The following is a 23,788-nucleotide window of genomic DNA, read 5'->3' as shown; positions in this document are numbered from 1 at the left end:
CAAGGAAAGAGGTAATTGATAGAGCAATACAATAGACAAAAGGTAAACATGAAAAAAAATGTTATTATTCTACAGGGTCCGGTAACTAACCTGCCGGTTTTTAATTACAAATAAAAACAAGACTCTTTGTGCAAAGAAGTCAATTTAATACATGTTGTACAGTCACTGACACTGCCAACTTGTAACGATTCCATTCAAAGTGAATGTATTCATTACAAGCCGGCAGTGTCCGTGACTGTACCACAACTCAGAGCATTTTAGGAAAATAACACGAGAGGCAGTTTCATGAAATGGACAGTTCATTTTTTGAATGACTTCTCAAAAGAGACCAGAACTCAGGATTTCAAACCTTATCAGGTGTTCTTTTCATTGCTGATACCGTCTCCTTTAAGTTCCTTACCCACAGTAAAATGGTATTCCGACTGGGAACATGGAGATTACGGTGAATGGTGTGACCTTGTGCAACTTCTGTTCAGTGTTGATTTAAAAACCATCAGATTCAGTTGCTGCGCCTCACATGTGCGCTATTGAAAAAAATGAACTGTCCTTGTCAAGAAATTGCATTAAACTGCCACTCATGCTATTTTCCTAAAATGCTTTGAGATATAGTACAGGGTGGCCCAAGAAAAAGGTAACCAAAACATAAGGTAACTAAAATTATTTGGTTACCTTTTTTCAGGCCACCCTGTACAACATGTATTAAATTGACTTCTTTGCACAAAAGAGTCTTGTTTTTATTTGTAATTAAAAACCGTCAGGTTTAGTTGCTGGACCCTGTATTAGGTTATTATCAGTGTTTGCTGCTATTTCTTTTATAAAGCAGCTTGCCAACTGCCATGATGCTGTCATTACATTGAAAATCTAGGACTACACGATCAAGCATAAGGTAAGAAAACCTACTGTTGGGTTATTTAATCAGTAGCCTAAATATTTCTAAGCATGTTAGTGCCACACAATATATATGGTTGCAGGATGTAACGGGTGACCTGGAAAGGTATCACTCTCACTTTCAAGGCTTGATATGTATCTCTGGCAAATATTGTAAGAGAATCTCTACATTATTTGCTGCCAAGAAAGCTTCAATACATTATTAGTATTTGGTACGGTCAATAAATAACCAGATTAATGCCGTGGAAAAACAAAATAAAGTGACAGAGCGATGAAACTTACAGGATATGTAGGCCAGGCTGGGGTATGTCACATGTCTGCGAGACGAGTTTCAGACAGCTAGGTGGCAGCACTGGCAAGGAAAGGAGGTTGTGTATGTGCAATTTGCCTCCAAGGTGCCAGTTAGTCATTCAGTGAGGTGAGTCATGGCGATGGCGTTCAGAGTGTCAGGTGCCACAAAGGAGGCTCAGCGATCTGTGATACAGTTTTTGACAGTGATAGAGTCGCTTCCTCTGGCAGGGTGAGAAAATGAACGCTCTGCACTCTGACATCTTGCGAAACTAGGTGAGACCTGCAATCAGGTGCAAGCGGCGTGGCTTCTTGTCACGAGCCTACTGCAAGACAATGCACGTCCCCATGTTACTGGACACACTATGGACATGATCGCACAAATGGGTTGTGAATGCTTAGATCATCCCCCCTACAGCCCTGACCTATCCCCATGTGACTTTCATGTGTTTAGCCCACTGAAAGGTGCCCTGCGTGGAATCCCCTTTGCCTCGAATGCACAACTGCAGGAGGCGGTCTTCCATTGGTGCTCACAGCAGCCACAGGACTTCTGGGACAGGGGGCATCAAAAATCTGGTGAAGCGGTGGGATGCCTGCCTCAACAACGCAGGGGAGTATGCCAACCAGTATTAAAAGGTAAGTCCGTCCAACATTCATTCCGGTTATTTATTGACCGTACCAAATATTTGTTTCACTTCTGCAGTGAGAGAACAATAGAGTCTAAGGCAATTAAAGATGCTTACATTGATTTGTACTTCTTGTCCTCTTCACATAGGAACCTTGTCATAGCCACTAAGCAATCAAGCTTTTCACATGGACTGCCAAGTTCTATCAATTCATAAATAATTGTGCTTGCAGATTTCTTCGCTGCATCATTTAATTCATCCAGTACATCATCATCACTATCCTCTCCCAGCGCAGTACGCAACTCTGACTCTTCTTTCATTGTACACAACCTGCAAAGAAACAGCACAATCTTCATTATTTTAAGTTTCCTTTCTTACTCTTTTAGCTAATTGTGGCATTGGTGATGAATGATGATTAAAATTGAATTGATGAAGGTAACTCACAAAGGAACAACACCCATACTTCCTACTTGGAAGAACTACTTTTTAGGCTCTAAATGTACAAATAAATACAGGAGGGATTGGACAGATTAATCAGTAACACTGTTAAACCTTGCTTCCATGTTAATAAAACATTAAAACACTAAATTTTCGTCTGAAGAAAACCCTGTTAGAGGGTGGAAACATAACCTTTTTAGGGTGTATATTTTTTATACAATAAATTCTGCCTTGGTCAGTATTTTAATGTTTTATTAATCAATACTCTTGGTATTGGCCAACGTAGGCAATCGGTAAAATTACCAATTATTTTAGATTGTTTTAATTTCTATGGATAATCTTTATACTTTTTTTGAAAAAAGGGTAAAATGTTCAAACCCGGGAAACATCTGTAATTGTTGACATTCGTAATTACCTATTCTGCATTGCGAAAGATTGTTTAACAAGAGATTTAGCTTTTTTTAACGGAAATAATTTCCATTTTCGAGATATCGAGTAATTAATCTTCCTTGTTTTTCCCCTTCCGTAGGTATTTTTCGGTGAAAATGAGTGCTAATGGAACCTAACCTAACAGGCCTAACCTAACCTCGTAGGCATACCTCGTCCCTGTGATGGTTCATGGGGCTAACGTCAATGGTTTGTGGGGCTACCCGTGGATAGTTTTTGGGGCTAACGTCAATGCCGTGAATAATCAACATACAAACATGAATTAATGGTGAAATAACTTGACCGATGAGAGAGAACACTTGTACGACCTATCACAAGTCTACAGAAACTTAATTACGTAAGTACTTTCTCCTGTAGATTTGAAGAAATCAGTTTCCCAGCTTCGAAAAGTTTAATGAGAAAAGTAAATATGTAAATATGCAACTTCTCTGCACTGGAGTCACCTAAAACACACATTTATCAAGGTCAGAGATCCATTGAGGTTCTTCAAAGAACCATTTGGAATTTTATATCGGACCAGTAGAATATAGGTTATCGGTATCAGTAAATTTTATATTGGTACTTTATCGGTATCGGCCAACATTTCATATCGGCACATCCCTAAAATAAAGCATATGTTTGTTACATACCGCATTCTTTTGACTGCCACAGGGCTTGCAGGCACAAGAGAAGAGAAAGCCAGAGGAGAAGATAAATGACTGTGCACTTAGTTTACAAGTTTGCCAGGGGTTTTCTCATCTTGTTAAGCACACACACCCATGGAACCCTAATTTCATATTCCCAGATTTTACACTTTCCCACATTATGCATTCAATCTTTAAGGTCCCAATGAAGCAAACTATAATCAAATGTTCCTGTATTTTGCCTTCCTTTCCATTTCCACTCTTCTCCTCAGTCTGCGTGGGTGTGCTTTCCTGTGAACACCGCAGCCATTCTAAATAAAATTAAATTTAACTTATTTAACTTGTGGACAAGAGTAAATCCACTTCAATGCCACTACGCATATTGTGTGTATATTTTCTTAATTGTTTCTGGTTCTATATAACTTTGACAGTGTCTACAACGAATGTAACCCTCTAGAATATAATTTTACTTTGATGCACAAGAAGCAATTACTTGTGTATTTACTGGCCCTAGATATTAAAATAGATTCGGTGCCGGCCTAGCCTCCATTTATTCTCTCCACACAGCATTTTTCTCTACACATTTTCATTAAGCGTTACTGTATGCAACCAACAAACTAGTATATTTCTCTTCACTCTCTCTAGCGACAGGTCAGAAGAAAAATTTTTCTTGTGCCTAACTTTATAGAAAAAAACAACAACAGATTGTCACCTGAAAATCTGAACAAGGTACTGCCTCAGAGGTTGAAAATAAATTGTATACAGGCAACCCAGAGCGTTTCCTCTGGCTTCTTGGTATTTCATTGGTTCAAGTAAAGCTGCGAGAATATCTTCCAGCAATTTCAGATCTTGCTTAATATCTGTAACAGAAAAAATTAATCATATCAAAATTTAGTTTGTGGAATGGGAACATGTGTGTACCACACTTATGATATTAAAAAATTCTCATGCTACATGCTGGCAACGTAACATTCTTATTAGTATTAAAATCAGAAATAAAAAATAAAACCTATTCTTTAATTTGTATTGAATTAATAGTACAGACAATAATAACAGACAATGCATGCCTTAACGCTTACTTCTTAATGTGTTGTGTTTGTCTTGTGCGGGGCCCTTTACAATCTTTCTCAAGGGCTTCTCACATCCCTTGTTTTAAACTTTTAAGTAAGAAGTACGTAGATAAGGGAATATTTCACATACCCAAAAATTTTAAATCAATTCATATGCTGGCTGATCCCTTTTCGCACCAGCATGCTGCAACAGCATGAAGATTTATCCACAACAACTTTATATTTATTTTTTTGTTTATGTACATATGCAGGCATGACATGCTTGAATTGAATGCATTACAAGTAGTATAGGTTTGCTGAAAGCAGTGTTTTAAAGACATCGATTTGAATTTAAAGCACAGGCTTTTCAAATATACCGTATATCTCTGAATCAAGACGACCCCCCATTTTTCAACAAGGGATTACAGAAAAACTATTTTCAAAACTTACAAATGGTTACCTTATTACAAGTAACTGAAGGACATGATAAAATAATAAAATAAAATGAAATAAAGTCAAGAAGATAGCATATACGTACAACCTTTGTATAGTACGGTATATCACACTTTACTACAAAGTTTAAAAGTGGAATCTACAACGTTTCACAACAATTGATAAAAAAAAATGTTCGACACAACACTCACAATCTGCTATCGCACAACAATGCTCAAACTGCATGCGAACGTTCAAGGCTAAAGCGGTAGGCGTGGTAAAGTTAGAGCTTAATGGAAGCTCGTGGTTCTGTTCAGTAAAGAAAAGAAAAACTCCACATCATATGCCGCAAAAGCAAGACTCCATACTTCTGGGCACGAAATTGCTGCAAAAAACCTCGTCTTGGATTCATTGTCAAAAATCACTATCAAATGAAAACTGTTTGTCATCGGGGGTCATTCTATATGGAGCAGCAAGGACATTCGCAGGAAGTAAAATTTTGACATCCCAAATGAACATGTTTGTGTAAAATTCCAATTTTCTTCTTAATTCTCTTCTTCTCATAACTATGATTGTTGACAGGGAGAATGAAAAATATTTAATGTTCAATCAGAGCCTGGTTTGGAAAGCAAATGACTGACAGTCTCCCATCTGGAGAGGGTTCACAGTGTAAAATAATTCCGTCCGCTAAAGATTAAAGAAGAAATGCACAAACAGCATGATACTGAAAATAAAATTAGTTTTCAGTTTTTTTCCCCTTCTCGGAGCAATTATCAGGAATCAGGTTGCTGACAGGAGAGGGAGGGAGGGATGTGCAGATTAGGAACAGGTTACTGACGAACAAAACACGTGAGTACTGTAGGCCTCACCATTGGTGTAGTGGGGGTTCCAGTTTCAATCCCTAGTGCAGGCAAATTGCTAAGTGGTTCACAGCCACTTTAAACTGTAACAATTCTGATTATCTTATTTAAGTACAAGGTGGACTTAAAACCAAATTTTACCGAGTACAGAGGTATATTGCTTGTAATGTTGTTGCATATGTTCTATAAATGTATTGGCATTCCAAAAACTCTAAAACAGTTTCTAATATAGTGGCTGTGGTGGCTCAGTCGGTAACGCATCTTGACTACCATGCTAAAGGTCCTGGGTTTGATCCCTGGCTGGTTCAAATCTGGGAACTTTTCTAACGTTGGAAGCGGCCCCGGTGCCCACCCAGCATCGAATGACATGGATACCTGGGGAGAAACCCTGGGGGGTAAGGCAGTCAGAGGCGTGATGCTGATCACATCACCCCCACTCACGACCAGATCAAGAAAGTGTGGGGCGTTACACCGACACCCCCTATACGCCATACGCCTTCATGGCATGGTGCCAAGCACAGGGGGGCACTTTACCTTTTTACCTTTACCAATCATATTTCCTTAGGAATCTAAACCACTTTCCATTAAAGAAGAAGTGCAGTTCTTATTCAGTATCGGATAGCGGAGGTTGGCAAACCCTTCTTATTAACGCTGCAGACAAGTAAAAAGAAAAAGTTTTCACCAACAAGCCCCATCCCTGCTTTTCTTTTTCATTCCTGTCAACTAGGAAGGATTCCGTAAATCTGTGTGAGCAAAGAAGCAAATGGAGATCAGATCGAATCCTGTTGTCAATTTTCCACTCAGAGGGGGTAAGGCGAACTTCTGTTTTGTCTAAATTCTAAGGAAGGCACCATTTAGCGAGAATCAGTTTGGCAACAGTGTGCTTCTTGTCTGATTCTGAGGCAGAAGAATCAGCCCATTCTATCTTTACCGGGAATGCAAAAAGTGTCGTTTTTCCCTCCTGTCCGTCAAGGAAGGTGCGACAAATGCAAGCTGTACCCTGCCTCCGCCTCCCCCTGCGTTCCACTGACCGTGCCTCTTCACTCCCTCCTCTCGCACGAAAGCCTAACATCTGAAAGTTCAAGGTCTCGTGGTGAATGAAACAGCTGCAAAAGCAAGAAAAAGGAGGGAGAAGTCTCGTAGTCAACAGAACAGGTTTCTACCAAATTTTGAGACATCTTCACGGCTCGGAAAACGTATAAAGCAAGAAACTGGAGTTAGAGCGAACGTAAGATCGAGGTGAACATCCTATTAATTAACATGGCCTCTTGCCGGGGCCTGGCTGGATGAATGTATTGAGCGGGAAAACGTAAAATTGGGGTTTCCCTGTATTAGTAAAAAAAAAAAAAAAAAAGGTAAAGTGCTCCCCTGTGCATAGTCTATATTTCATTGTAAATTATTTTTAATTTGAAGTTTTTTTTCGCAAATGCTGTGTCATTTTGTCATCAAAATGAAGCTGAAAATGCATAAGCTAAAGTAGGGATGGGACCAATTAATCAGTACTTTATCGGAATCGGCCAATTTAGGTGTATCGGTAAAATTACAGATTATTTTACCGATCTGATATATCGAAAAATATCTGATAATTTAGTGCAAAATTCTGCCATTTTGTTGTAATTTTTATGGATAATCTCCATGCGCTACTTTCTAAATATAAATGTCTAAATATAAAACTCCTTTTTCACTGCATTCACCTTGAAATAAATATTTATTAAGGAGGTCACTGAACCATTCAGGTTCTTCAAGGAACATTTCTAATTTTATATCGGATCGGTAGAATTATCGGTTATCGGTATCGGTAAATTTTATATCAGTACTTGATCGGTATTGGCCAAAATTTCATATCAGCCCATCCCTAAGCTAAAGTGGTTATTTTTTTCTATGGGCAGATGAGCGATATTTTACTCACTGGAAAATATTATTGTCAAATCAATTGTTTCGGGGAGGGGGGAGGCGAAGTTCGGACACATGTATTATTCTGCATGGGGCAGAGAACGGTTTCTTTTATACAGATTATGTGATTTGCGTGTTGTACAGTGACAGAGTCAGGAAAAATGAGTGGATAAACGAAAGGTGTGGCAATATTCTCTGGGAGCAATCAAATTTAGTGCACTTCTAAATACCATTAAAATGCTTATTTGGGCCAAAAGAGCATATATTAATATACTTTTTCTCATTTGCTGGGGAGTCGTCGTCGCCTAGTTAGTAGGGTGTCTGACTGCTGCACTGGAAACCTGGGGTTGATTCCCAGGGTAGGTGATCTAAGTTGCCTCATAAAGTGGCTCTGGAGCTCACCTAGACTCAAATAAATGAGTACTTTGGGGCAACCTTGGGGGAGGCTTCCCAAGCATGGTGCTGATCACATCACCTCCAAATTGGCAGAGATCGAAGAATGGGGGGGTAAAGGTGGTCAGAGCATGGTGCAGATCACATCATCTCCCACACATTTCTATAAATGCATCCAGGATGGTGCAAAGTGCACGGGAACTTTACCTTCACTTTTTCTCATTTCTTTGGGGGGGGGGGGGGAGCGTTTGCCCTTTCTGCCCCAATTTTCTTGCTCGTGTGGATGAGACAATCGATTAGCATGAAGGCGAAAAGCCATTGTCCCATCTCCTTTCCTCTGCAGTTTACAATTAAGCAGTCGCTCCTGGATACGTACATTCTACGAACATTAACATAGCATACTACAAGTAAAAAGAAAAGTCACCCATCTCCCCTCCGCAAACTCATTAAATCCGCCACTGCACGATTCAGCCAGTTTCTCTCTCTTTTTTTTAATGCCTCTATCTGCATCTAAAATGTTGCTCGTATGTCAGTAGCATTGAGGTGACAGCATATATACACAATATACCCCCTAAAAGTCGTTTCTTACTGAAACTCGAGTTTCATCCCTCCCCCATGCTTTCCCGCTTTTTAAGTTTCCCGCATTTTACGTTTTTTTATTTACAGGCCCCTGAAAAACGTAATATCGGGGTTCCACTGTAATTCATACTCCATCCAGAATTTTCACAAGGTACAGTGATTGCAACCTTTAATATTGTTCCCATTTATACGGCATAGTGTTGTTGCATATATTAATGATTTTGTTTTTGGACAGAATTTTTGGATTTTGCATGTGTGTGAAAATTAATTATGAAGGTGATGAATGTTAATAAATATGCAGGTAAAATAAGTCAGTGAGCACCCAGTCAGTTGCAAAAATATCATAACAATTGTAAAATGCAGCAAATTCTTTCTTCACCCCAAACTGACAGTAATAATTAGAAAAATGAGGTTAACAGTATTAATCTGCGTCTGTCAGTTCCACAATGTGTAATGCTGTTATTTACGCTACTTCAGGGCTAAGCACAATAAACTACATACAAATTTTCAGATCTCACCTTCAATGATGGTGCTTAAGTGCCTGCGAATCCCATCGTCTTCATCGTGACTTAGGAACTCTTTTCGTGGTGCCTCATTCAAACTGCACCGTCCACCAGCACCAGTCAACAAACCTCCCGCTTGATCTTTTTCACCAAATTTCTTCTCCGGCGACGGAAGATTCACATTAAGATTCCCCAACCTGTCCGTTCTACCAATCTCAGGTTCCAATGATTCGGCACCACTATCAGAACACCCGTTGTTATCACCCAACGTCTCTCCACATAAACGATGCTGATGTTTCAGTATGATAGGATATATTTTATTCTGAATAGAATTTTGCATTTGTGATACCAATCTGCCTATGGGGTGAGTCTTGTCATTCAAAATTCGACCTAGCGTTTGTTTCCACAATACTGAATCTTGAGGCTTTAGAAGAAGATTCTGTCGCAGGAGTTTCATGGAAACGTTGTCCTCTTCAAATTTCAAACTGGCTACATAAATTCTCTGTTTTCGAAAGTCTTCTTCAGTTATGGTTCCTGCCATAATTTTCTCTCTGATATTAAATTTCCTGGAAACACACATGCAAATAAACTTTAGTAACCAATACCTTACAACAATTTAATATACTGTAATCAAGAACTTACTTTATTTACGAAACTATTTATAGAATGTTTCGGTGACCACTGCTAGATTAATTTGCTACGACATTTCTTGTTCCTCACAGCAAATCTAGCAGAGATACTATTCCTCAAAATACTTTAAGGATGGGACATATTAATCAATGCATACCTGCGTGTGTCAATTTACTTCAGTAAAACGTGATCCAATATTTCTATAAATCGCCTTTAACTTGGTTCAAAATTCTGCCATTTTGCTAAATTTCATGGAAGATAACTGCATTACAATCTCCTGATTACATATTACAGAGCATTCCCTGACATTCGCTACGAGACTCGGCGTCAAGCGGCCCAGTGTCAGAACTTGTCTTTCCCGGTGAACGGGGTCCGTGACAGTCACATGCTTCAGTCTGTTTTTTTCGCTGTCCCTGCCTTTACTTTCTTTCCCTTTCTGTTGACGCTGCAGACTGATGCCAGTATAATTCTCCCTTGGAAGTTGTGTTGTGTCGTGTCCGTGTGTTGAAAATTGTGGCTAAATACGGCACCACAAAAGTTTACATTACAACAAAGGATTTATCTTGTAGAGTGTTACTTCGGAAAGATGAATTGTGGAGAAGTGCGATGACGTCTTGCAAAGTAATTTCCTGGTGTTCCTGTTCCACATAGGACCACTATATTAAACCTCGTAAGGTTTAGGGTCAGTTCTGAATAAAAGTGGAAAGAAAAACCCACATGTACTTACTGAGGAAAAACTCTATGAGATAGGACAAAGGTTAGAGCAGTCTCCTCGGAAATCTATCCGGGTGTTTCAAAAACCCTCTATGTCCCCGATTTGTTAGCCTGCAATTTCTATCTATGGGGAAATCTAAAAAATAGAGTATACAAAGACAATCCGCACACCATCCATGAGTTAAGACAGAGTTTTGTATGAGAAATCGGGAGAATTACAGTAGACGAACTTGCATGTGTAAATGCCAATTTCCTTCGGAGATGCCAGGAATGTGTTGCAGCAGAGGGACATCATTTTCAACACCTTCTGTAGTCAAGGTTAGTACACAATATGAAAACTGTAATTTTAATAGCTGAGTCTACCAACTGTCAAGGACCCCGTTCGCCGGGAAAGACAAGCGCTGACGCCAGGCCGCTTGCTGCCGAGCCTCATAGCGAATGCTCTGTATTTAACAAGACTGAGGTAGCTGACCAAGGCAGTTTATTAAGAATTAAAAGCACTTTACATGTAGCATTTCTACCCTCTATCAGGGTCTTCCTCAGACTAAGAACTAAACTAAAATGATGGAATACACAAACAAAGTATTTATGCACATTGATTGATTGGTTTGCTTTATTTTACTTTGTTTTTGCAGGGCATCTACCAAAATTACAGATTGAAAATTCTTGACTTTTTCATGACGTTTTCTTGACCAATATTTTCTTCTACTTGACCTTTCCCCCCCTTTTTGTTAATATTTATTTAATCGCCCCCTTCTTATAGTTGGAAATTAAGAAAATATATATTTTATTCAATGAAGAACCCCTACCACAAGGCTGGTTAAGATGAAAACTCGTTGTACTTTAACAACATATTTAGACTTGCTTTCATTATTAATGCATGTAAAAAATAATGCTTCAGACTTTATCCTGGATGAGAATGGCCATATAATTTAATATTTTTACAAAACTTCATGCTTACAAAAATGTAATTCCTAAGAAACAAAGTGAAGAAATATTAACCACAACTCAATAAAATTTAAGATTTCCAAATATTTAATTTTATTAGAGATGGGCAGATATGAAATTTTGGCCAATACCGATAAAGTACCGATATAAAATTTACCGATACCGATCTGATATAAAATTAGAAGTGGTCCTTGAAGAACCTGAAATGTTCATTGATCCCATGTGTGTTTGGAGGTGACTGCAGTGCAACAGAAGTTGAATATTTAGCATTTACATTTTTAGAAAGTAGGGCATCAAGATCATCCATAAAAATTACAACAAAATTGCAGAATTTTGCACTAAATTATAAGATATTTATCGATATATCGGATCGGTAATTTTACTGATAAACCGATATGCCTATATTGGCCGATACCGATAGAGTACTGATTAATCAGTCCCATCCCTAAATTTTATCAAATCCAGTACAGGTACAGTAGACTTGCGATTATCCGAGCTAATTGGGACCAAGACTACCTCGGATACGGAAAAACTCTGATAATATGGAGATAATGTGCTAATAGGTCGTAAATGACGAAACAACACTTAAAACTGTATAGTAATTATTTATTACTAGTACAACATAAATGAGAAGATTACTTTTTCAAAAAGTCTTTCATAGTTTTTTTGGACTAACCTCTTTCCTCTCTCTAACGCTGCGATGTAACGCCAACGCTGTAGGGAGAGTAGATGTAATGAACATGTGCAGCGCGGACGGTGACTTACTAGTAAACAAACAGCGGGTGCGTTATGAAGCACGATGTTTTCCAACCACTCCATCGGTTAACCCGGAGCCTCGGTTAATTGTGAGTCTACTGTATATGACAATGTAAATTCAGCAAACTGTCAAAAATAGCACAATTTCTTGACCACAAGCACAATTTCTTGACTTTCTTGACCTACCTGTTGATTTCTTGACTTATTCTTGACTGGTAGCCACCCTGTTTTGTGCCCCTTTTGGCTAATTTACGAAGATGGGGCTGAGTGATGATATGATGAAATTGATGAATGGACGCTCACAAACATCCATGCCCAGGCCGAGATTTGACCCGGGACTGCCGGTGTCGTAGCAAGATGTGTTATCCACTCCGTCACGGGGGCCGGATATTTATACACACAGCAGGGTGTCTAGGCACACAAAAACACATCATACATGAAGTAGAATGGGATTCGGCTAAGTGGATAGGGAAAGAGAAGAGAGAGTTAGTGAGAAAATGGAAGGAGGCCAAATAAATAAAGAAAGGAAGGAGAAGACATAATGAACTGAAATGGAGGGCTCTTAAGATAAACAAGGAATGGAAGAGAGTGTTAGAGAAAGTTGAAAGGATGAGAAAAAGGAAGAAGGAAAGAAGAAGAGTGAACAAGGAAGATGCTGACCAAGGCAAAATTTATTGTATAAAAATATACACTAAAAACGTAACGTTAAAAATATACACTAAAAACGTTATGTTAAAAATATACACTAAAAATATAACATTTCCACCCTCTAACAGGGTCTTCTTCAGACGAAGATTCACAATAAATTGATGAAAGATCCAACCATCATCTTATATATTGTAGTGTGATGACACAAATGACGAAGCAGGCTGAGGCGAGGGGAAAGGATGGGTGCTGTTGACCTGAGGTTGCGTACAGCTGGGAAACTGAGAGGAGGCTGTTGCGTAAATCGAGTGTATGTACTTAGCGGCATCTATCAGTTTCATTGCTTCACTTTTACCAGCAAATTGAACAACGAGACGACGGCGACGGCCAGTTGAGAGATCGCGACGTTACGAGGCGGCAACAAGCGAGAAACCCAAGAAGCAGTCAGGACTACGGAGGAACATTAGCCAAAGCCAGCCGGAGAATCTGCACTCCATAGTATCAAGTCGCCGAATTTGCCTGCCGCCTTTTATAGCCACCTTCGATCTCTCCAGCAGGCACCTGTCACCATTCAACAGTCGCCGACGCCAGAAGCAGAGGGCCAGACCTACAGCAAGGGTGTGGGGTGTGAGTAGCGTTCAACATCACAGGCTCCCCAACAATCTATCAGCTTCCTTAAGGGTAGAGGTGGTTAACTAAATCAAACTTAAAGACCTCTTATATATCTGAGCTACGTCCAGGCGTGACTCGATCCCGTGCCATACCCGACGTCACGCTACAATATACACTCCCAGAACAGGGTCCATACACAAAACAACATGAAGGCACCGTCCTTATCAGAGAACATTTCCTGGCAGGAATTCCTGTTCTGGGAGTGTATATATAAGATGATGGTTAGATCTTTCATCAATTTATTGTGAATCTTCATCTGAAGAAGACCCTGTTACAGGGTGGAAACGTTACATTTTTAATGTATATTTTTATACAATAAATTTTGCCTTCGTCAGCATTTTAATGTTTTATTAACATCGAAACAAAGCTAAACAATGTTACCAAAGGAAGAAAGAGAAGAGAAGATGACCAGGGCAGCAGGAATCCATCCACAAGCAAGAAAAAAGCAGGAGAGGTGGGGGGAATGATAAATAGGTAGTTCCAGATTCTTGCTAATCCTGACGGGTCAATCCTTTGTCCATGATGCAGACACATTAGCCCCTGTTAAGAGGGGAATGTGCATGTAAATTCCTTTTGAGAAATCGTCCAAGATAAGAGCTGTCAACATGGTGTGTTTTTGTGTGTGTGGACACCCTGCTATGTGTATAAATACTTTCTGTTTGTGTATTACATAATTTTAGTTTAGATCTTCTTCTGAGGAAAACCCTGATAGAGGGTAGAAACATTACATGTAAAGTGCTTTTAATTCTTAATGAACTGCCTTGGTCAGCTACCTTAGTGTTTTTAATATGGAAACAAGGCTTAATAATATTAACATTATTTAAGCAAGTGAATGAACATTTAACGTTCTTCCTTGAACATTCATAATGTTGTTGTAGGTACTTTATGAATTTTGGCAAATATTTCATATCAGTCTGTCACTAAAACATTTGAAAAGTAATCAAGCAATATCACATTATGTATTGTGAGTATTAATAGTCACTAAAATGTTTCAAAAGTAATCAAACAATATCACATTATGTATTGTGAGTATTAATAGTCACTAAAACATTTCAAAAGTAATCAAGCAATATCACATTATGTATTGTGAGTATTAATAGTCACTAAAATGTTTCAAAAGTAATCAAGCAATATCACATTATGTATTGTGAGTATTAATAGTCACTAAAACATTTCAAAAGTAATCAAGCAATATCACATTATGAATTGTGAATATTAATAGTCACTAAAATGTTTCAAAAGTAATCAACGAATATCACATTATGTATTGCGAGTATTAATAGTATTGTCAATGCTAAAATATGCACAACAGAGAAGTCTCAAGCACAGGCATTGTTAGCAGGGCTAACGTCCCCCCTTCAATAATTCATAGATGGGGACAAGGGAGAGGGATTGTATGTTTTTCAGCAGTCTATATCATATAGAGGGGGAAATTATTATTTTTGAGGAACATTATCAAGCTTTTAAATGTGAGTATTTTTTGTCAATTTTGAAGTTTTAAGGTCACTTGCACAAAATGTAACAAATTGTATACTGTTTCTGTGATTTTCTTATTATGTAAAGCTTCTGTAAAAAAAAGGCTCAAAGCTGTTTTCGCCAGCCAACATTTTTTTGGCAATAATAGGGTTAAGCCGATACTTATGTCAGTAGCATCAGAATAGGCAACAATTTTCCAGTGTGTTAAAATGAAAGAAGACATTTCTTTGGAAATTATGCAAAATTCATAATTTTCATTATTTTGGTAATGCTGTTGTTCGGAGAAATGGATTTCGTGATTAAATAATTATGTGAAATTATGAATTCAACAGAGCCTCTATTTTATGTTTTTCAGGGGATCATGATGGAAAAGCTTAAAATGTGGAACACGTAAAATCCGGGAAAGTTTTATAACACGTTGCTTCATTGAAACCATGAGGTTTGTACTGCAGGAAAATGTAAAATCCAGAAACTTACTGCTCAGCCAGCTGCATGCATCGATTTTCCAACCCCTTCTTCCTCTCTTCCCAAGCTTCCTGCTTCTGACGAGTGATGGTAGCATTCTCAATCAGTCGCCTCTGAAGCTCCAGTTGCAAGTTTGCCTTTGCCTGAGGTGAGGCGTTCTTCAGTCTGGAGGCGTACCTCGCTATCAATCGCTGATTTTCTCTCCGCAACCGAGCCATTGGTGAATCTGACTCACAGGAAGATGCTGCATATGTGGTGAAAGTTGAACTAATTAATGTATAGGAATCATCAGGATGCGATAAGAGAATTACTATTTTTATTTCCCCTTGTATATGGCAATTGGAACACCTTCAGCTCGAGTTTGCAGACATGACAGTGTATTACGTAATCTTTTATGGGTATTTCAGGGCTGAAAACTAGTCAAAGGTTAAAACTTGCTGACCTCACTGACACATTATAACTAAAACCCAGAAGTTTGGCAAAAAGTATTTTTTTCCCTGCTGCATATACTGATAAAAATATTTCTTGACATTAATTTTTTATTTTGTTGCTAATAAGTCGTTCCATCCCAAATCAACACAGATATGTGCAATTTCCAACCTGACCATCTCAGATTTTCATGAAATTTGGGGAGTTGAAACTATGCATGGAACATAGTAACTATGAAAATTTTTAGTCTCATGCATCTTGTAATTGTTAAATTATTCAAGGTCAAAGTTCGCATAAATTGCCCTTTTTGAACCCGCTTAGCTATACTAAATGTGCTGTAACTCCGCCCCTATTTTGCCTAGGAAGCTCAAATAAAGCTTATTGTACAGGGAATTGAACAAGCTTTCCAGTGATATATAACAAGCCTACCCTTGGATAAAAATATAACCTTGACCTTTGACCTTGAATATCTCAAAACATGTAATCACCAAAAAAAATCGTGAATAAAATATATTTGGTCCCTCATGCCGTACTCTAAAACATATCAAAAGATCATTCTGGGGCTGCAATGGGATCAGAAGATACAAAATAATATGTGTAACTATGCGAATGATAAAAGCCTCATTACATGAACTATGATGAGTCAAATGTCCCTTAACACACCCTACAAAATGTAAAGGATTTATCCTGGTCATGAAAGAAATAGGTTAGGCACAGGGAGATCGTTAGCTGTGTGTGTCAAGCGCAGGTCCAGCATATTGTTGACCGCCATATTGAATTCAACGCAAAAATTTCAAAGGGAAGGGGGTGAGGATGAGGTGGAGCACCAAAACTGTCATGACGACCGAAAACATTAACAAAGTCCATGATATCGTGCTGAAGGATCATCGAGTCACTATCCGTCATGTTGCTGAGATGTGTGGCCTGTCATATGGCACTGTGCAAAACATAATTACCCAGGAATTGCAAATGAAAAAAATTGCTCAAGATGGGTTCCTCGAAACCTCACGCCAGATCAGAAGTGCACCCGAGTGCTCATCAGTGAAGAACAAGTTTCGTGCTGATATAGACGATTTCCTTGCCCGATTTGTAACTATAGATGAAACATGGGTCCATCACTTCGACCCAAAAACAAAATCACAAAGCATGGAGTGGAAACACCCACATTCTCCACCAATGAAGAAGTTCAAGGTGCAAACGTCAGCGAAGAAGGTGCTGGCCTCAATTTTCTGGGACTGCAAGGGTGTCCTTCTTGTTGACTATCTACAAAGAGGCCAAACCATCACTGGCACATACTACAGTGACCTAATCGAGAAATTACGTGATTCCATCAAGAAAAAGAGACGTGGGATGTTGACCCATGGTGTGCTCCTTCACCAGGACAATGCACCTGTCCGCACCTCACGCATTGCGAGGGCCGCCATTGCAGATGCATCGTTCGAATTGCTGCCCCACCCACCCTATTCCCCAGATTTGGTCCCCAGTGATTTCCATTTGTTCGAACATTTGAAGAATGACATTCGTGGGCAAAAATTTTCTGATGATTCTGAGGTGATAAGGGCTGTGGACTCATGGTTAGAGGACCAGTCGGAAGATTTTTTTTTGCAAGGTATCCAGGCGGTGGAGCACCGATGGGAAAAGTGCTTTGGAGTTGCAGGGGAGTATGTTGAAATATATAAAAAAATTGCAACCCTATTGCCGCTCTTTCTATGTTAGGGTCAGAGCAACCTGATCGGCCCTTGTATATTTATTTATTTAAGGGAATCATTGTAATAAATATATGTAAATAAATAATAAATAAATATTTAAGTGTATTTATATATTTATTTATCACATATATAATATCAAGTAAGACCAAAAATCAGCAGACCCACATATTAGGAGGAAAACTACTCAGGGGATGACCACCATGATCCAGCTCTCTCTTTTTCAAAATTCCTAACCCTTCTAATGACCTAATTCCACATTCCAAAACAGAAAAATCTGATTTTGTTTGCTTGTATTTGAAGTTTACTTTACTGATAGGCTAACTGAGACTGGACCTATAGTTTATAGTGGGTTACAAACCACTGTTTCCATCATGGCAGACCTGGAACTCCTTGATTATAAGGCAACCTAGTTACCAGTATGCCACCTGGGAGACTCAACAGAAAGATCTGGAATGAATAAGTACAGTTTTTTCTCGTATTAATAGATATATTTTGATTAAAAAGTCAGTCTAAGAAGTGAAAAGATGCACGATCTATATTAAATATTCAATGACTTTATATCACACCAGTATATTTTTATTGTGATATGATATTGATATTACAATACTGAAAAAGAGTATTTACATTGGCACGTTGAATCGTTATGTTCCAATGTTTCATCAAGGTTACCTGGCTTCTTCTGATATCTCAGAAACAAGAGTGCTTATTTGCAGTGGTCAGAAATATGCTACTTGTATCATCGCTACTGTAGATAGCTACAAAATTTGTAGTTGTAGATGTAACGATGCTACATTTTTAAAATTGTAGCTGTAGTCAAGCTACAAAATTCCTGTAGTTGTAGCGAAAAATTTGCTACAGCTACATTTCATCGCAGCAATTGAGGTAAATTTTGAATGTGGGAACAGCCTAAAAAAAATCGACAATAACGCTTACATTTGCAGGAGGTTCATATAAATCTGCTCATATAAACATAAATAATCCTACCACATTTTATTTGTGTATAGTTGTAATCAATAATTTGGGTAACACCCTAATTACTAACTAACTCCCTAGCCTTCTTAAACCCGGAGGTTCATGGCTGCAGCAACACAGGCCTTCCATCTTTCCCTATCTTGAGCAAGTTCTATATACTCTTTTCCATCCCTACCGATTTCCCTTAGGTCCATCTCAACGTTGTCCCCCCATCTTCGTCTTGGCCTTCCTACAGGTCTCTTACCATCAGGTTTCCCAAAAAGAATCCTGTAAACTCCTCTTTCCTCTCCCATTCGTGCCACATGGCCTGCCCACCTAAGTCTTCTTGATTTAATTTGCAATAGTCATATATCAAATTTGAATTGGGCCTCTAGACGGCACAGTGGTTGCGTTGTTGCCTTGTAATCAAGAGGTCCCAGGGCCGATACCCGGTGAAGGCACATGGTGGTTCGGATCCCACTTTAAATTGATATGCCACTTACATGGGACAGGTATACATGTAAAAGGTGCAGGATAAAACTTGAGTAGGAAACAACCTATTTAATCCTGCTGTGATTGGTTGAATTTTGTTATTTAGCGTCCCTTTCGTGCCACTTTTGGCTAATCATGACAATTAGGATGAGTGATGATATGATGAAATTGATACAGAGGTTGAGTGTTTCAGCCTGTACCTTTCACATGTAGTTCTACAACTTTCATATTTTGACTCCACCACATGAACATTACTACTATCTTTCAGATTCTGTGAATATCTCCTTTTTCACAATTTCTAAACTCTGCCACACACACATGTAAGGACTCTTTGTTTTGATATCCCTGAAGAAGTTGACCTTGACGAAATACTGGAATATAACCATTCAACATGAGGACTCTTTTTCAATGTTTTTATTGGTCTAATAAGTACATGGTCTGACAATTAAGTCTGCAAAATTGCCACTGTGCGTGTATGTTTGTAGCACTGTACAAAGAGCTTGCCAATATATCATAACCTTCGTAAATCAGTGTCTCAGCTTTTTTCTTGTCGAAGTATGGCGATGTCTTGGTGAGTGGCGTTCATTATTGTTGTTGCATGTTCTTGCGTACCATCGTGAGAATGTCAGAGCTTGAATTAGAGCAATGAACAAATATTACTAAATTTCTTGTGAAACTTGGCGTAAGAGTGGAAGTAGAATAAGGGTCATGTTAGTCCAAGTTTATTGAGATAATGCCTTGAAGAAACAGCAGGGTACAAAATGGATGAAACAATTTTCTGAGGGAAGCGTCACTGATTAAGAGAGGGCAGGGTAACAAGCAGAACTGGCGAAAACATTGCAAAAAATCATTGAATTTTGTGTCAAAATCGTCAAATGACTGCGAGAAGCAAAGCAGACCAAGTAATATACTTGATAGGGAAACAGTTAGAAAAATCTTGGTATGAGAAAGGTGTGTGGTAAAATGTGGTAAATACAGCTTAAGTTTTGATCTTAACTGGCCTTTTGGTAGAGGTTTTTCATTAAATAGATATATGTTTTCTTAATTGCTAATTTCCAACTTTACCTAACTAGGGGTCGAATAAATAAAGGTTAAAAAAAATTTCTGGAACCATTTCAAATTACAGTTATTGCTGAATATTTGTTTGCCATTCGTTATAATGTAAATGTTGAGAGAGTACTTTCATTGCCATCAGCACAACACACTTACAAGAGAAATAATTGTTCAGTTGTATCATAAAGTCTGTAAAAAGTTTGGTACTGGTCCCTGAAATTTCAAAGAGTGTGACCGTCCAGTCTCTCATAAATATATTTTGACTAAACCTGAAAATTTGAGAAAAATTGACCCCTCTGAGAAGTAGAAGTTAAAACATGTAGGAAGAAGTGCATTGTTTAGTATGATTTCAAGTTTGGAAATTTGGCATTCAAGAATTCATTAAGAATTCTTCTTTTATTAAAATTGTAACGGTATATTTTGTGCTTTTAGGCTGATTCTCAGCAACATACACAATATACACAACCATACATTTTTGAATCCTTGTCCCGAGGTTCAAAACTTGCAGTACCTGAAGTTCTGTGGATGCTAGTTTAGGCAATAGACACGTATTTCTTCAAACTATAGTATAACGCCCATTTCCTTTTAGATATATATAGGTTTATTCATAATATATTTACAGAAGTTAATTCTTGGCCGTTATTCGCAAAATTACATTCCGGTGTACCCTGTCCCCCCTTCCCGAAGAGAGTGTGTAGACTCGCGTAGCCACTGGCTCCACGAGTAAAAAAAAAATATAACCCTCAGTACCAAAAAAGGTGGCTGAAGGTATGTGTGTTGTGTACCCACATGAAATAAACTATTGGGATAGTGTGAAAAGAGCAAGTGTGTGTATTAAAAGAAAGAAAGAAAGTTAAAGTATCCGCCTATTCATATTATCAAGAAAGATTCTTCGTTTCGCCCCATAGAGAAACAACACCTCTTTACCTCGCCGAATTGCACCGAAACATCTGGGACCGACTGCTGCCTTCCCTTCCTTTTATAGGCCCCGCTAATGACCTAAACCATTACTGGAAACTTACCGCTCCCCAACGGCCAAGAACTCAAACGTACAGGACATAGACATAGACATACACAATTTATAACATAAAAAGGATCCAGTAATGATCGCATCATTACAAAATTAAAAGCATCATTTTCTAATGTGTTTTATAGAAATATGTATTTGAGACATTATGTCCTACATTTTCCTTATAGCAATCTGGTAACCCTACCCGAAGATATAAGAAATATTGAAAGGAAGACATTTTGATGGACCTCAAGGATAATACGTAGGGGCATGCATATTTCGTTTTTGACGAAAACACGAAATGCGAAATAACACATTCTAATTATTTTTTAATGTTTCTGAAAGGTGCAAGGTGCATTTTCCTACCCTTTTTTGTCACAAAATGATGCAAAATGCGAAATAGACTCTTAAACTCGAAATTTAGTGTTTATTTACCAACGACACTTTCTGAAGTTTGAATTATCCTGTGAGTTATGCAATTCATGGAAAATTGATTAATTCTGCTGTAAATACCTCAGAAGCAAGAATGGACCCCTTTGTACAGGAAAAAAAATAATACTCTGGTAACTACATAAATGTGCTATTAGAAGGGTTATATTTATTTTGTAACAAGTGCAGTTTTTAAATCAAATTTTGGATTATGTTCACAATTTTGAAACCAAAATGTCATTTTATATACTACTTTTGATCTGTTTTTCACTGCTGTAACACTGACATTTTATTTCATTTACCCCTTTTGAACCCAAAATTCTGTTTTTGTACCGAAATTTTGCTTGTTATTTACCAAAAATATGTGTCTCTAGTTATACGATAGCAGCTTTGATGGCCATTCCAGAAAAAGAGTTCCAAATTTGCTTTGAAGGGTAGACTTAATGCACAGCCATGAAAATAGGCAGCTGGGCAGAATTGTGGTGGTGCCACATATGGTAAAAGCAAAGCATGCACTGTGTGACAATGTCAACCGGGTTGTGTTGCCTAGTTCGAGCATCAGACCGACCTCTCTGTGGGACACTTTTGTGTCATCCTTGACCTTTTGAGCAAATAGTGCCAACAGCGTGAACTTTTGCCACCTGCCTAATTTCATGGCTATGCATTTAGGCACTGGCATTGGTGCATAGCCTCCCAAGGGGAGTACTTTGAAGGTGATTGTAGTGATATTCAGCAATGAGGTATGTAGCACTTTTTCTAGGATGAGTTCATGAACCTAATTGTCAGACCTTTTATTTGTTATCACCCACTTCTAATATGAATATACCTGAGTCCTCCTTCTGCATGGCAGGCAAGCTGGGTAGTGAAACAGGAGGAACTTCCACACACTTATCAGGTGATATATTGACAACCTGCCTTTCCAGGTTCCTACTTGCTTTCGTTTCCGCTTCAGATGGTTTCTTCTTACTGTGGTCAACAGAAGCTCCTCCTAAAGTTCCCACTATGTCATCAAAGCTTAGCAGGAAATCCTCTTCAATGCACCTTGCTTCACGTTCTAGTGAATGGGAAAAAATGCATATGCTACAATAATATAAATAATAAAATCTCAATGCATAAAATAATGCATCAACATGAAGATTTGTGTAAAGACAGTTATTTTTAGGGACAGGACAGATTAATCGGTACTGTATCGGCCGATATAGGCATATCGGTCTGTCAGTAAAACTATGATCCGATATATCTATAAATATCTTACAATCTAGTGCAATATTGGGCCATTTTGTTATAATTTTGTGAACAAACAAATAATCTCCATGAGGTACTTTTTTTTAAGTAAATATCTAAATATGTAGTTTCTGTTGCATTGCAAAAGCTCAGTCCATGTGGTAACATACAGTTTATAAGAAGGTCAATGAGCAATTTCCAATTTTATATCGGATTGGTAAAATACCGGTTACCATTACCAGTATTGCACTGTACTCATTAGACTTTTCCGCTTCCCCATTGTAGGTTTGAAACTTCTATCACCAGAGGGTGCTGAAGTATAGCTAGGAAAATGGCAGCATGTAATCACACTATGTTGGTGCGCCTGAAGCAGCGTGCTGTGACGAGTTTCTAACTGCAGAAAATGTGCTCCCAATTGACATTCATCAGAGAATGAAGGCTTTTTATATAGGGATGAATGTGCAGATGTCAGTACTGTATGACGTTCGGCTGTTCGTGCTCATAATGAAAACCCTTGCCAAAGAACTCTCAATGTCTGTGACAAAGAATGGAGTGGAAGGCCAAGTACTGGAACTAATGAAGGTCATGTATTGTGTCGATGAACTCATTACAGAGAAACGTCTCATAATGCAGGCAGAGCTTGCATTCAAATATGGCATATCACGGGAGCCAGTGTAGGTGACAATCGAAGAACTGGTATACCAAAAACTTGGTGCATGGTGGGTGCCTCAGAATCTCACTCCTGACAAGAAACAGAAGAGACTGTACATTAGCCAACAGTTGCTTCAGGGTTACGAACTTGAAGGTGATGTGTTCTTTAACAACACTCAAGAGCAGTTCACTTTGATTCTGATGATGCAGTGCAAACAGAAGTGAGACTGTGTCAAGAATTCTACAGTGAAGGCATTAAGAAACTTCTCTATCATTGGCAGACGTGTGTCGTCAAAAGGGCGATTATGTGAAAAAGTAATTGTGTAGATACAGACAATAAAGTTCTAGAAAGTTGCCTGCATTTCTTTAATTCAAATAAATGCATCTGTTTCCCAAAATGAGGCATTACTTTTCAGCATGCCCTCGTAATAATGAGGGGGGAAACTGAGCAGTAATTGGCTGTTGGGTAAGGGGGAGGAAAGTAAGTATCAGGTAGGCAAAGTTCCCATGCACATT

The 23,788-nt window shown here is 38.5% G+C and overlaps 1 protein-coding gene across 1 annotated transcript in view; it reads right to left on the bottom strand.

Annotated features, from left to right (window-relative positions):
• Positions 1–23,788, bottom strand: part of LOC145981800 (VPS9 domain-containing protein 1-like) — a 54,419-nt gene that overhangs the window by 3,226 nt on the left and 27,405 nt on the right. Inside the window, exons 7-11 of the mRNA XM_083115223.1 lie at positions 22,224–22,451; positions 15,338–15,569; positions 9,035–9,585; positions 4,023–4,170; positions 1,920–2,132 (exon numbers count right to left, since the gene is read on the bottom strand). Of these exons, the coding sequence (XP_082971349.1) occupies positions 1,920–2,132; positions 4,023–4,170; positions 9,035–9,585; positions 15,338–15,569; positions 22,224–22,451 (1,372 nt within the window). The remainder of the gene's footprint in view (positions 1–1,919; positions 2,133–4,022; positions 4,171–9,034; positions 9,586–15,337; positions 15,570–22,223; positions 22,452–23,788) is intronic.

The sequence above is a fragment of the Lepisma saccharinum genome, chromosome 30 (genome assembly GCF_977018435.1).
Source record: "Lepisma saccharinum chromosome 30, izLepSacc3.1, whole genome shotgun sequence".
Classification (NCBI taxonomy): Eukaryota; Metazoa; Arthropoda; class Insecta; order Zygentoma; family Lepismatidae; genus Lepisma; species Lepisma saccharinum.
The sequence above is the reverse complement of the archived record's forward strand: the minus strand, read 5'-3'. Positions and strand labels throughout refer to the sequence as shown.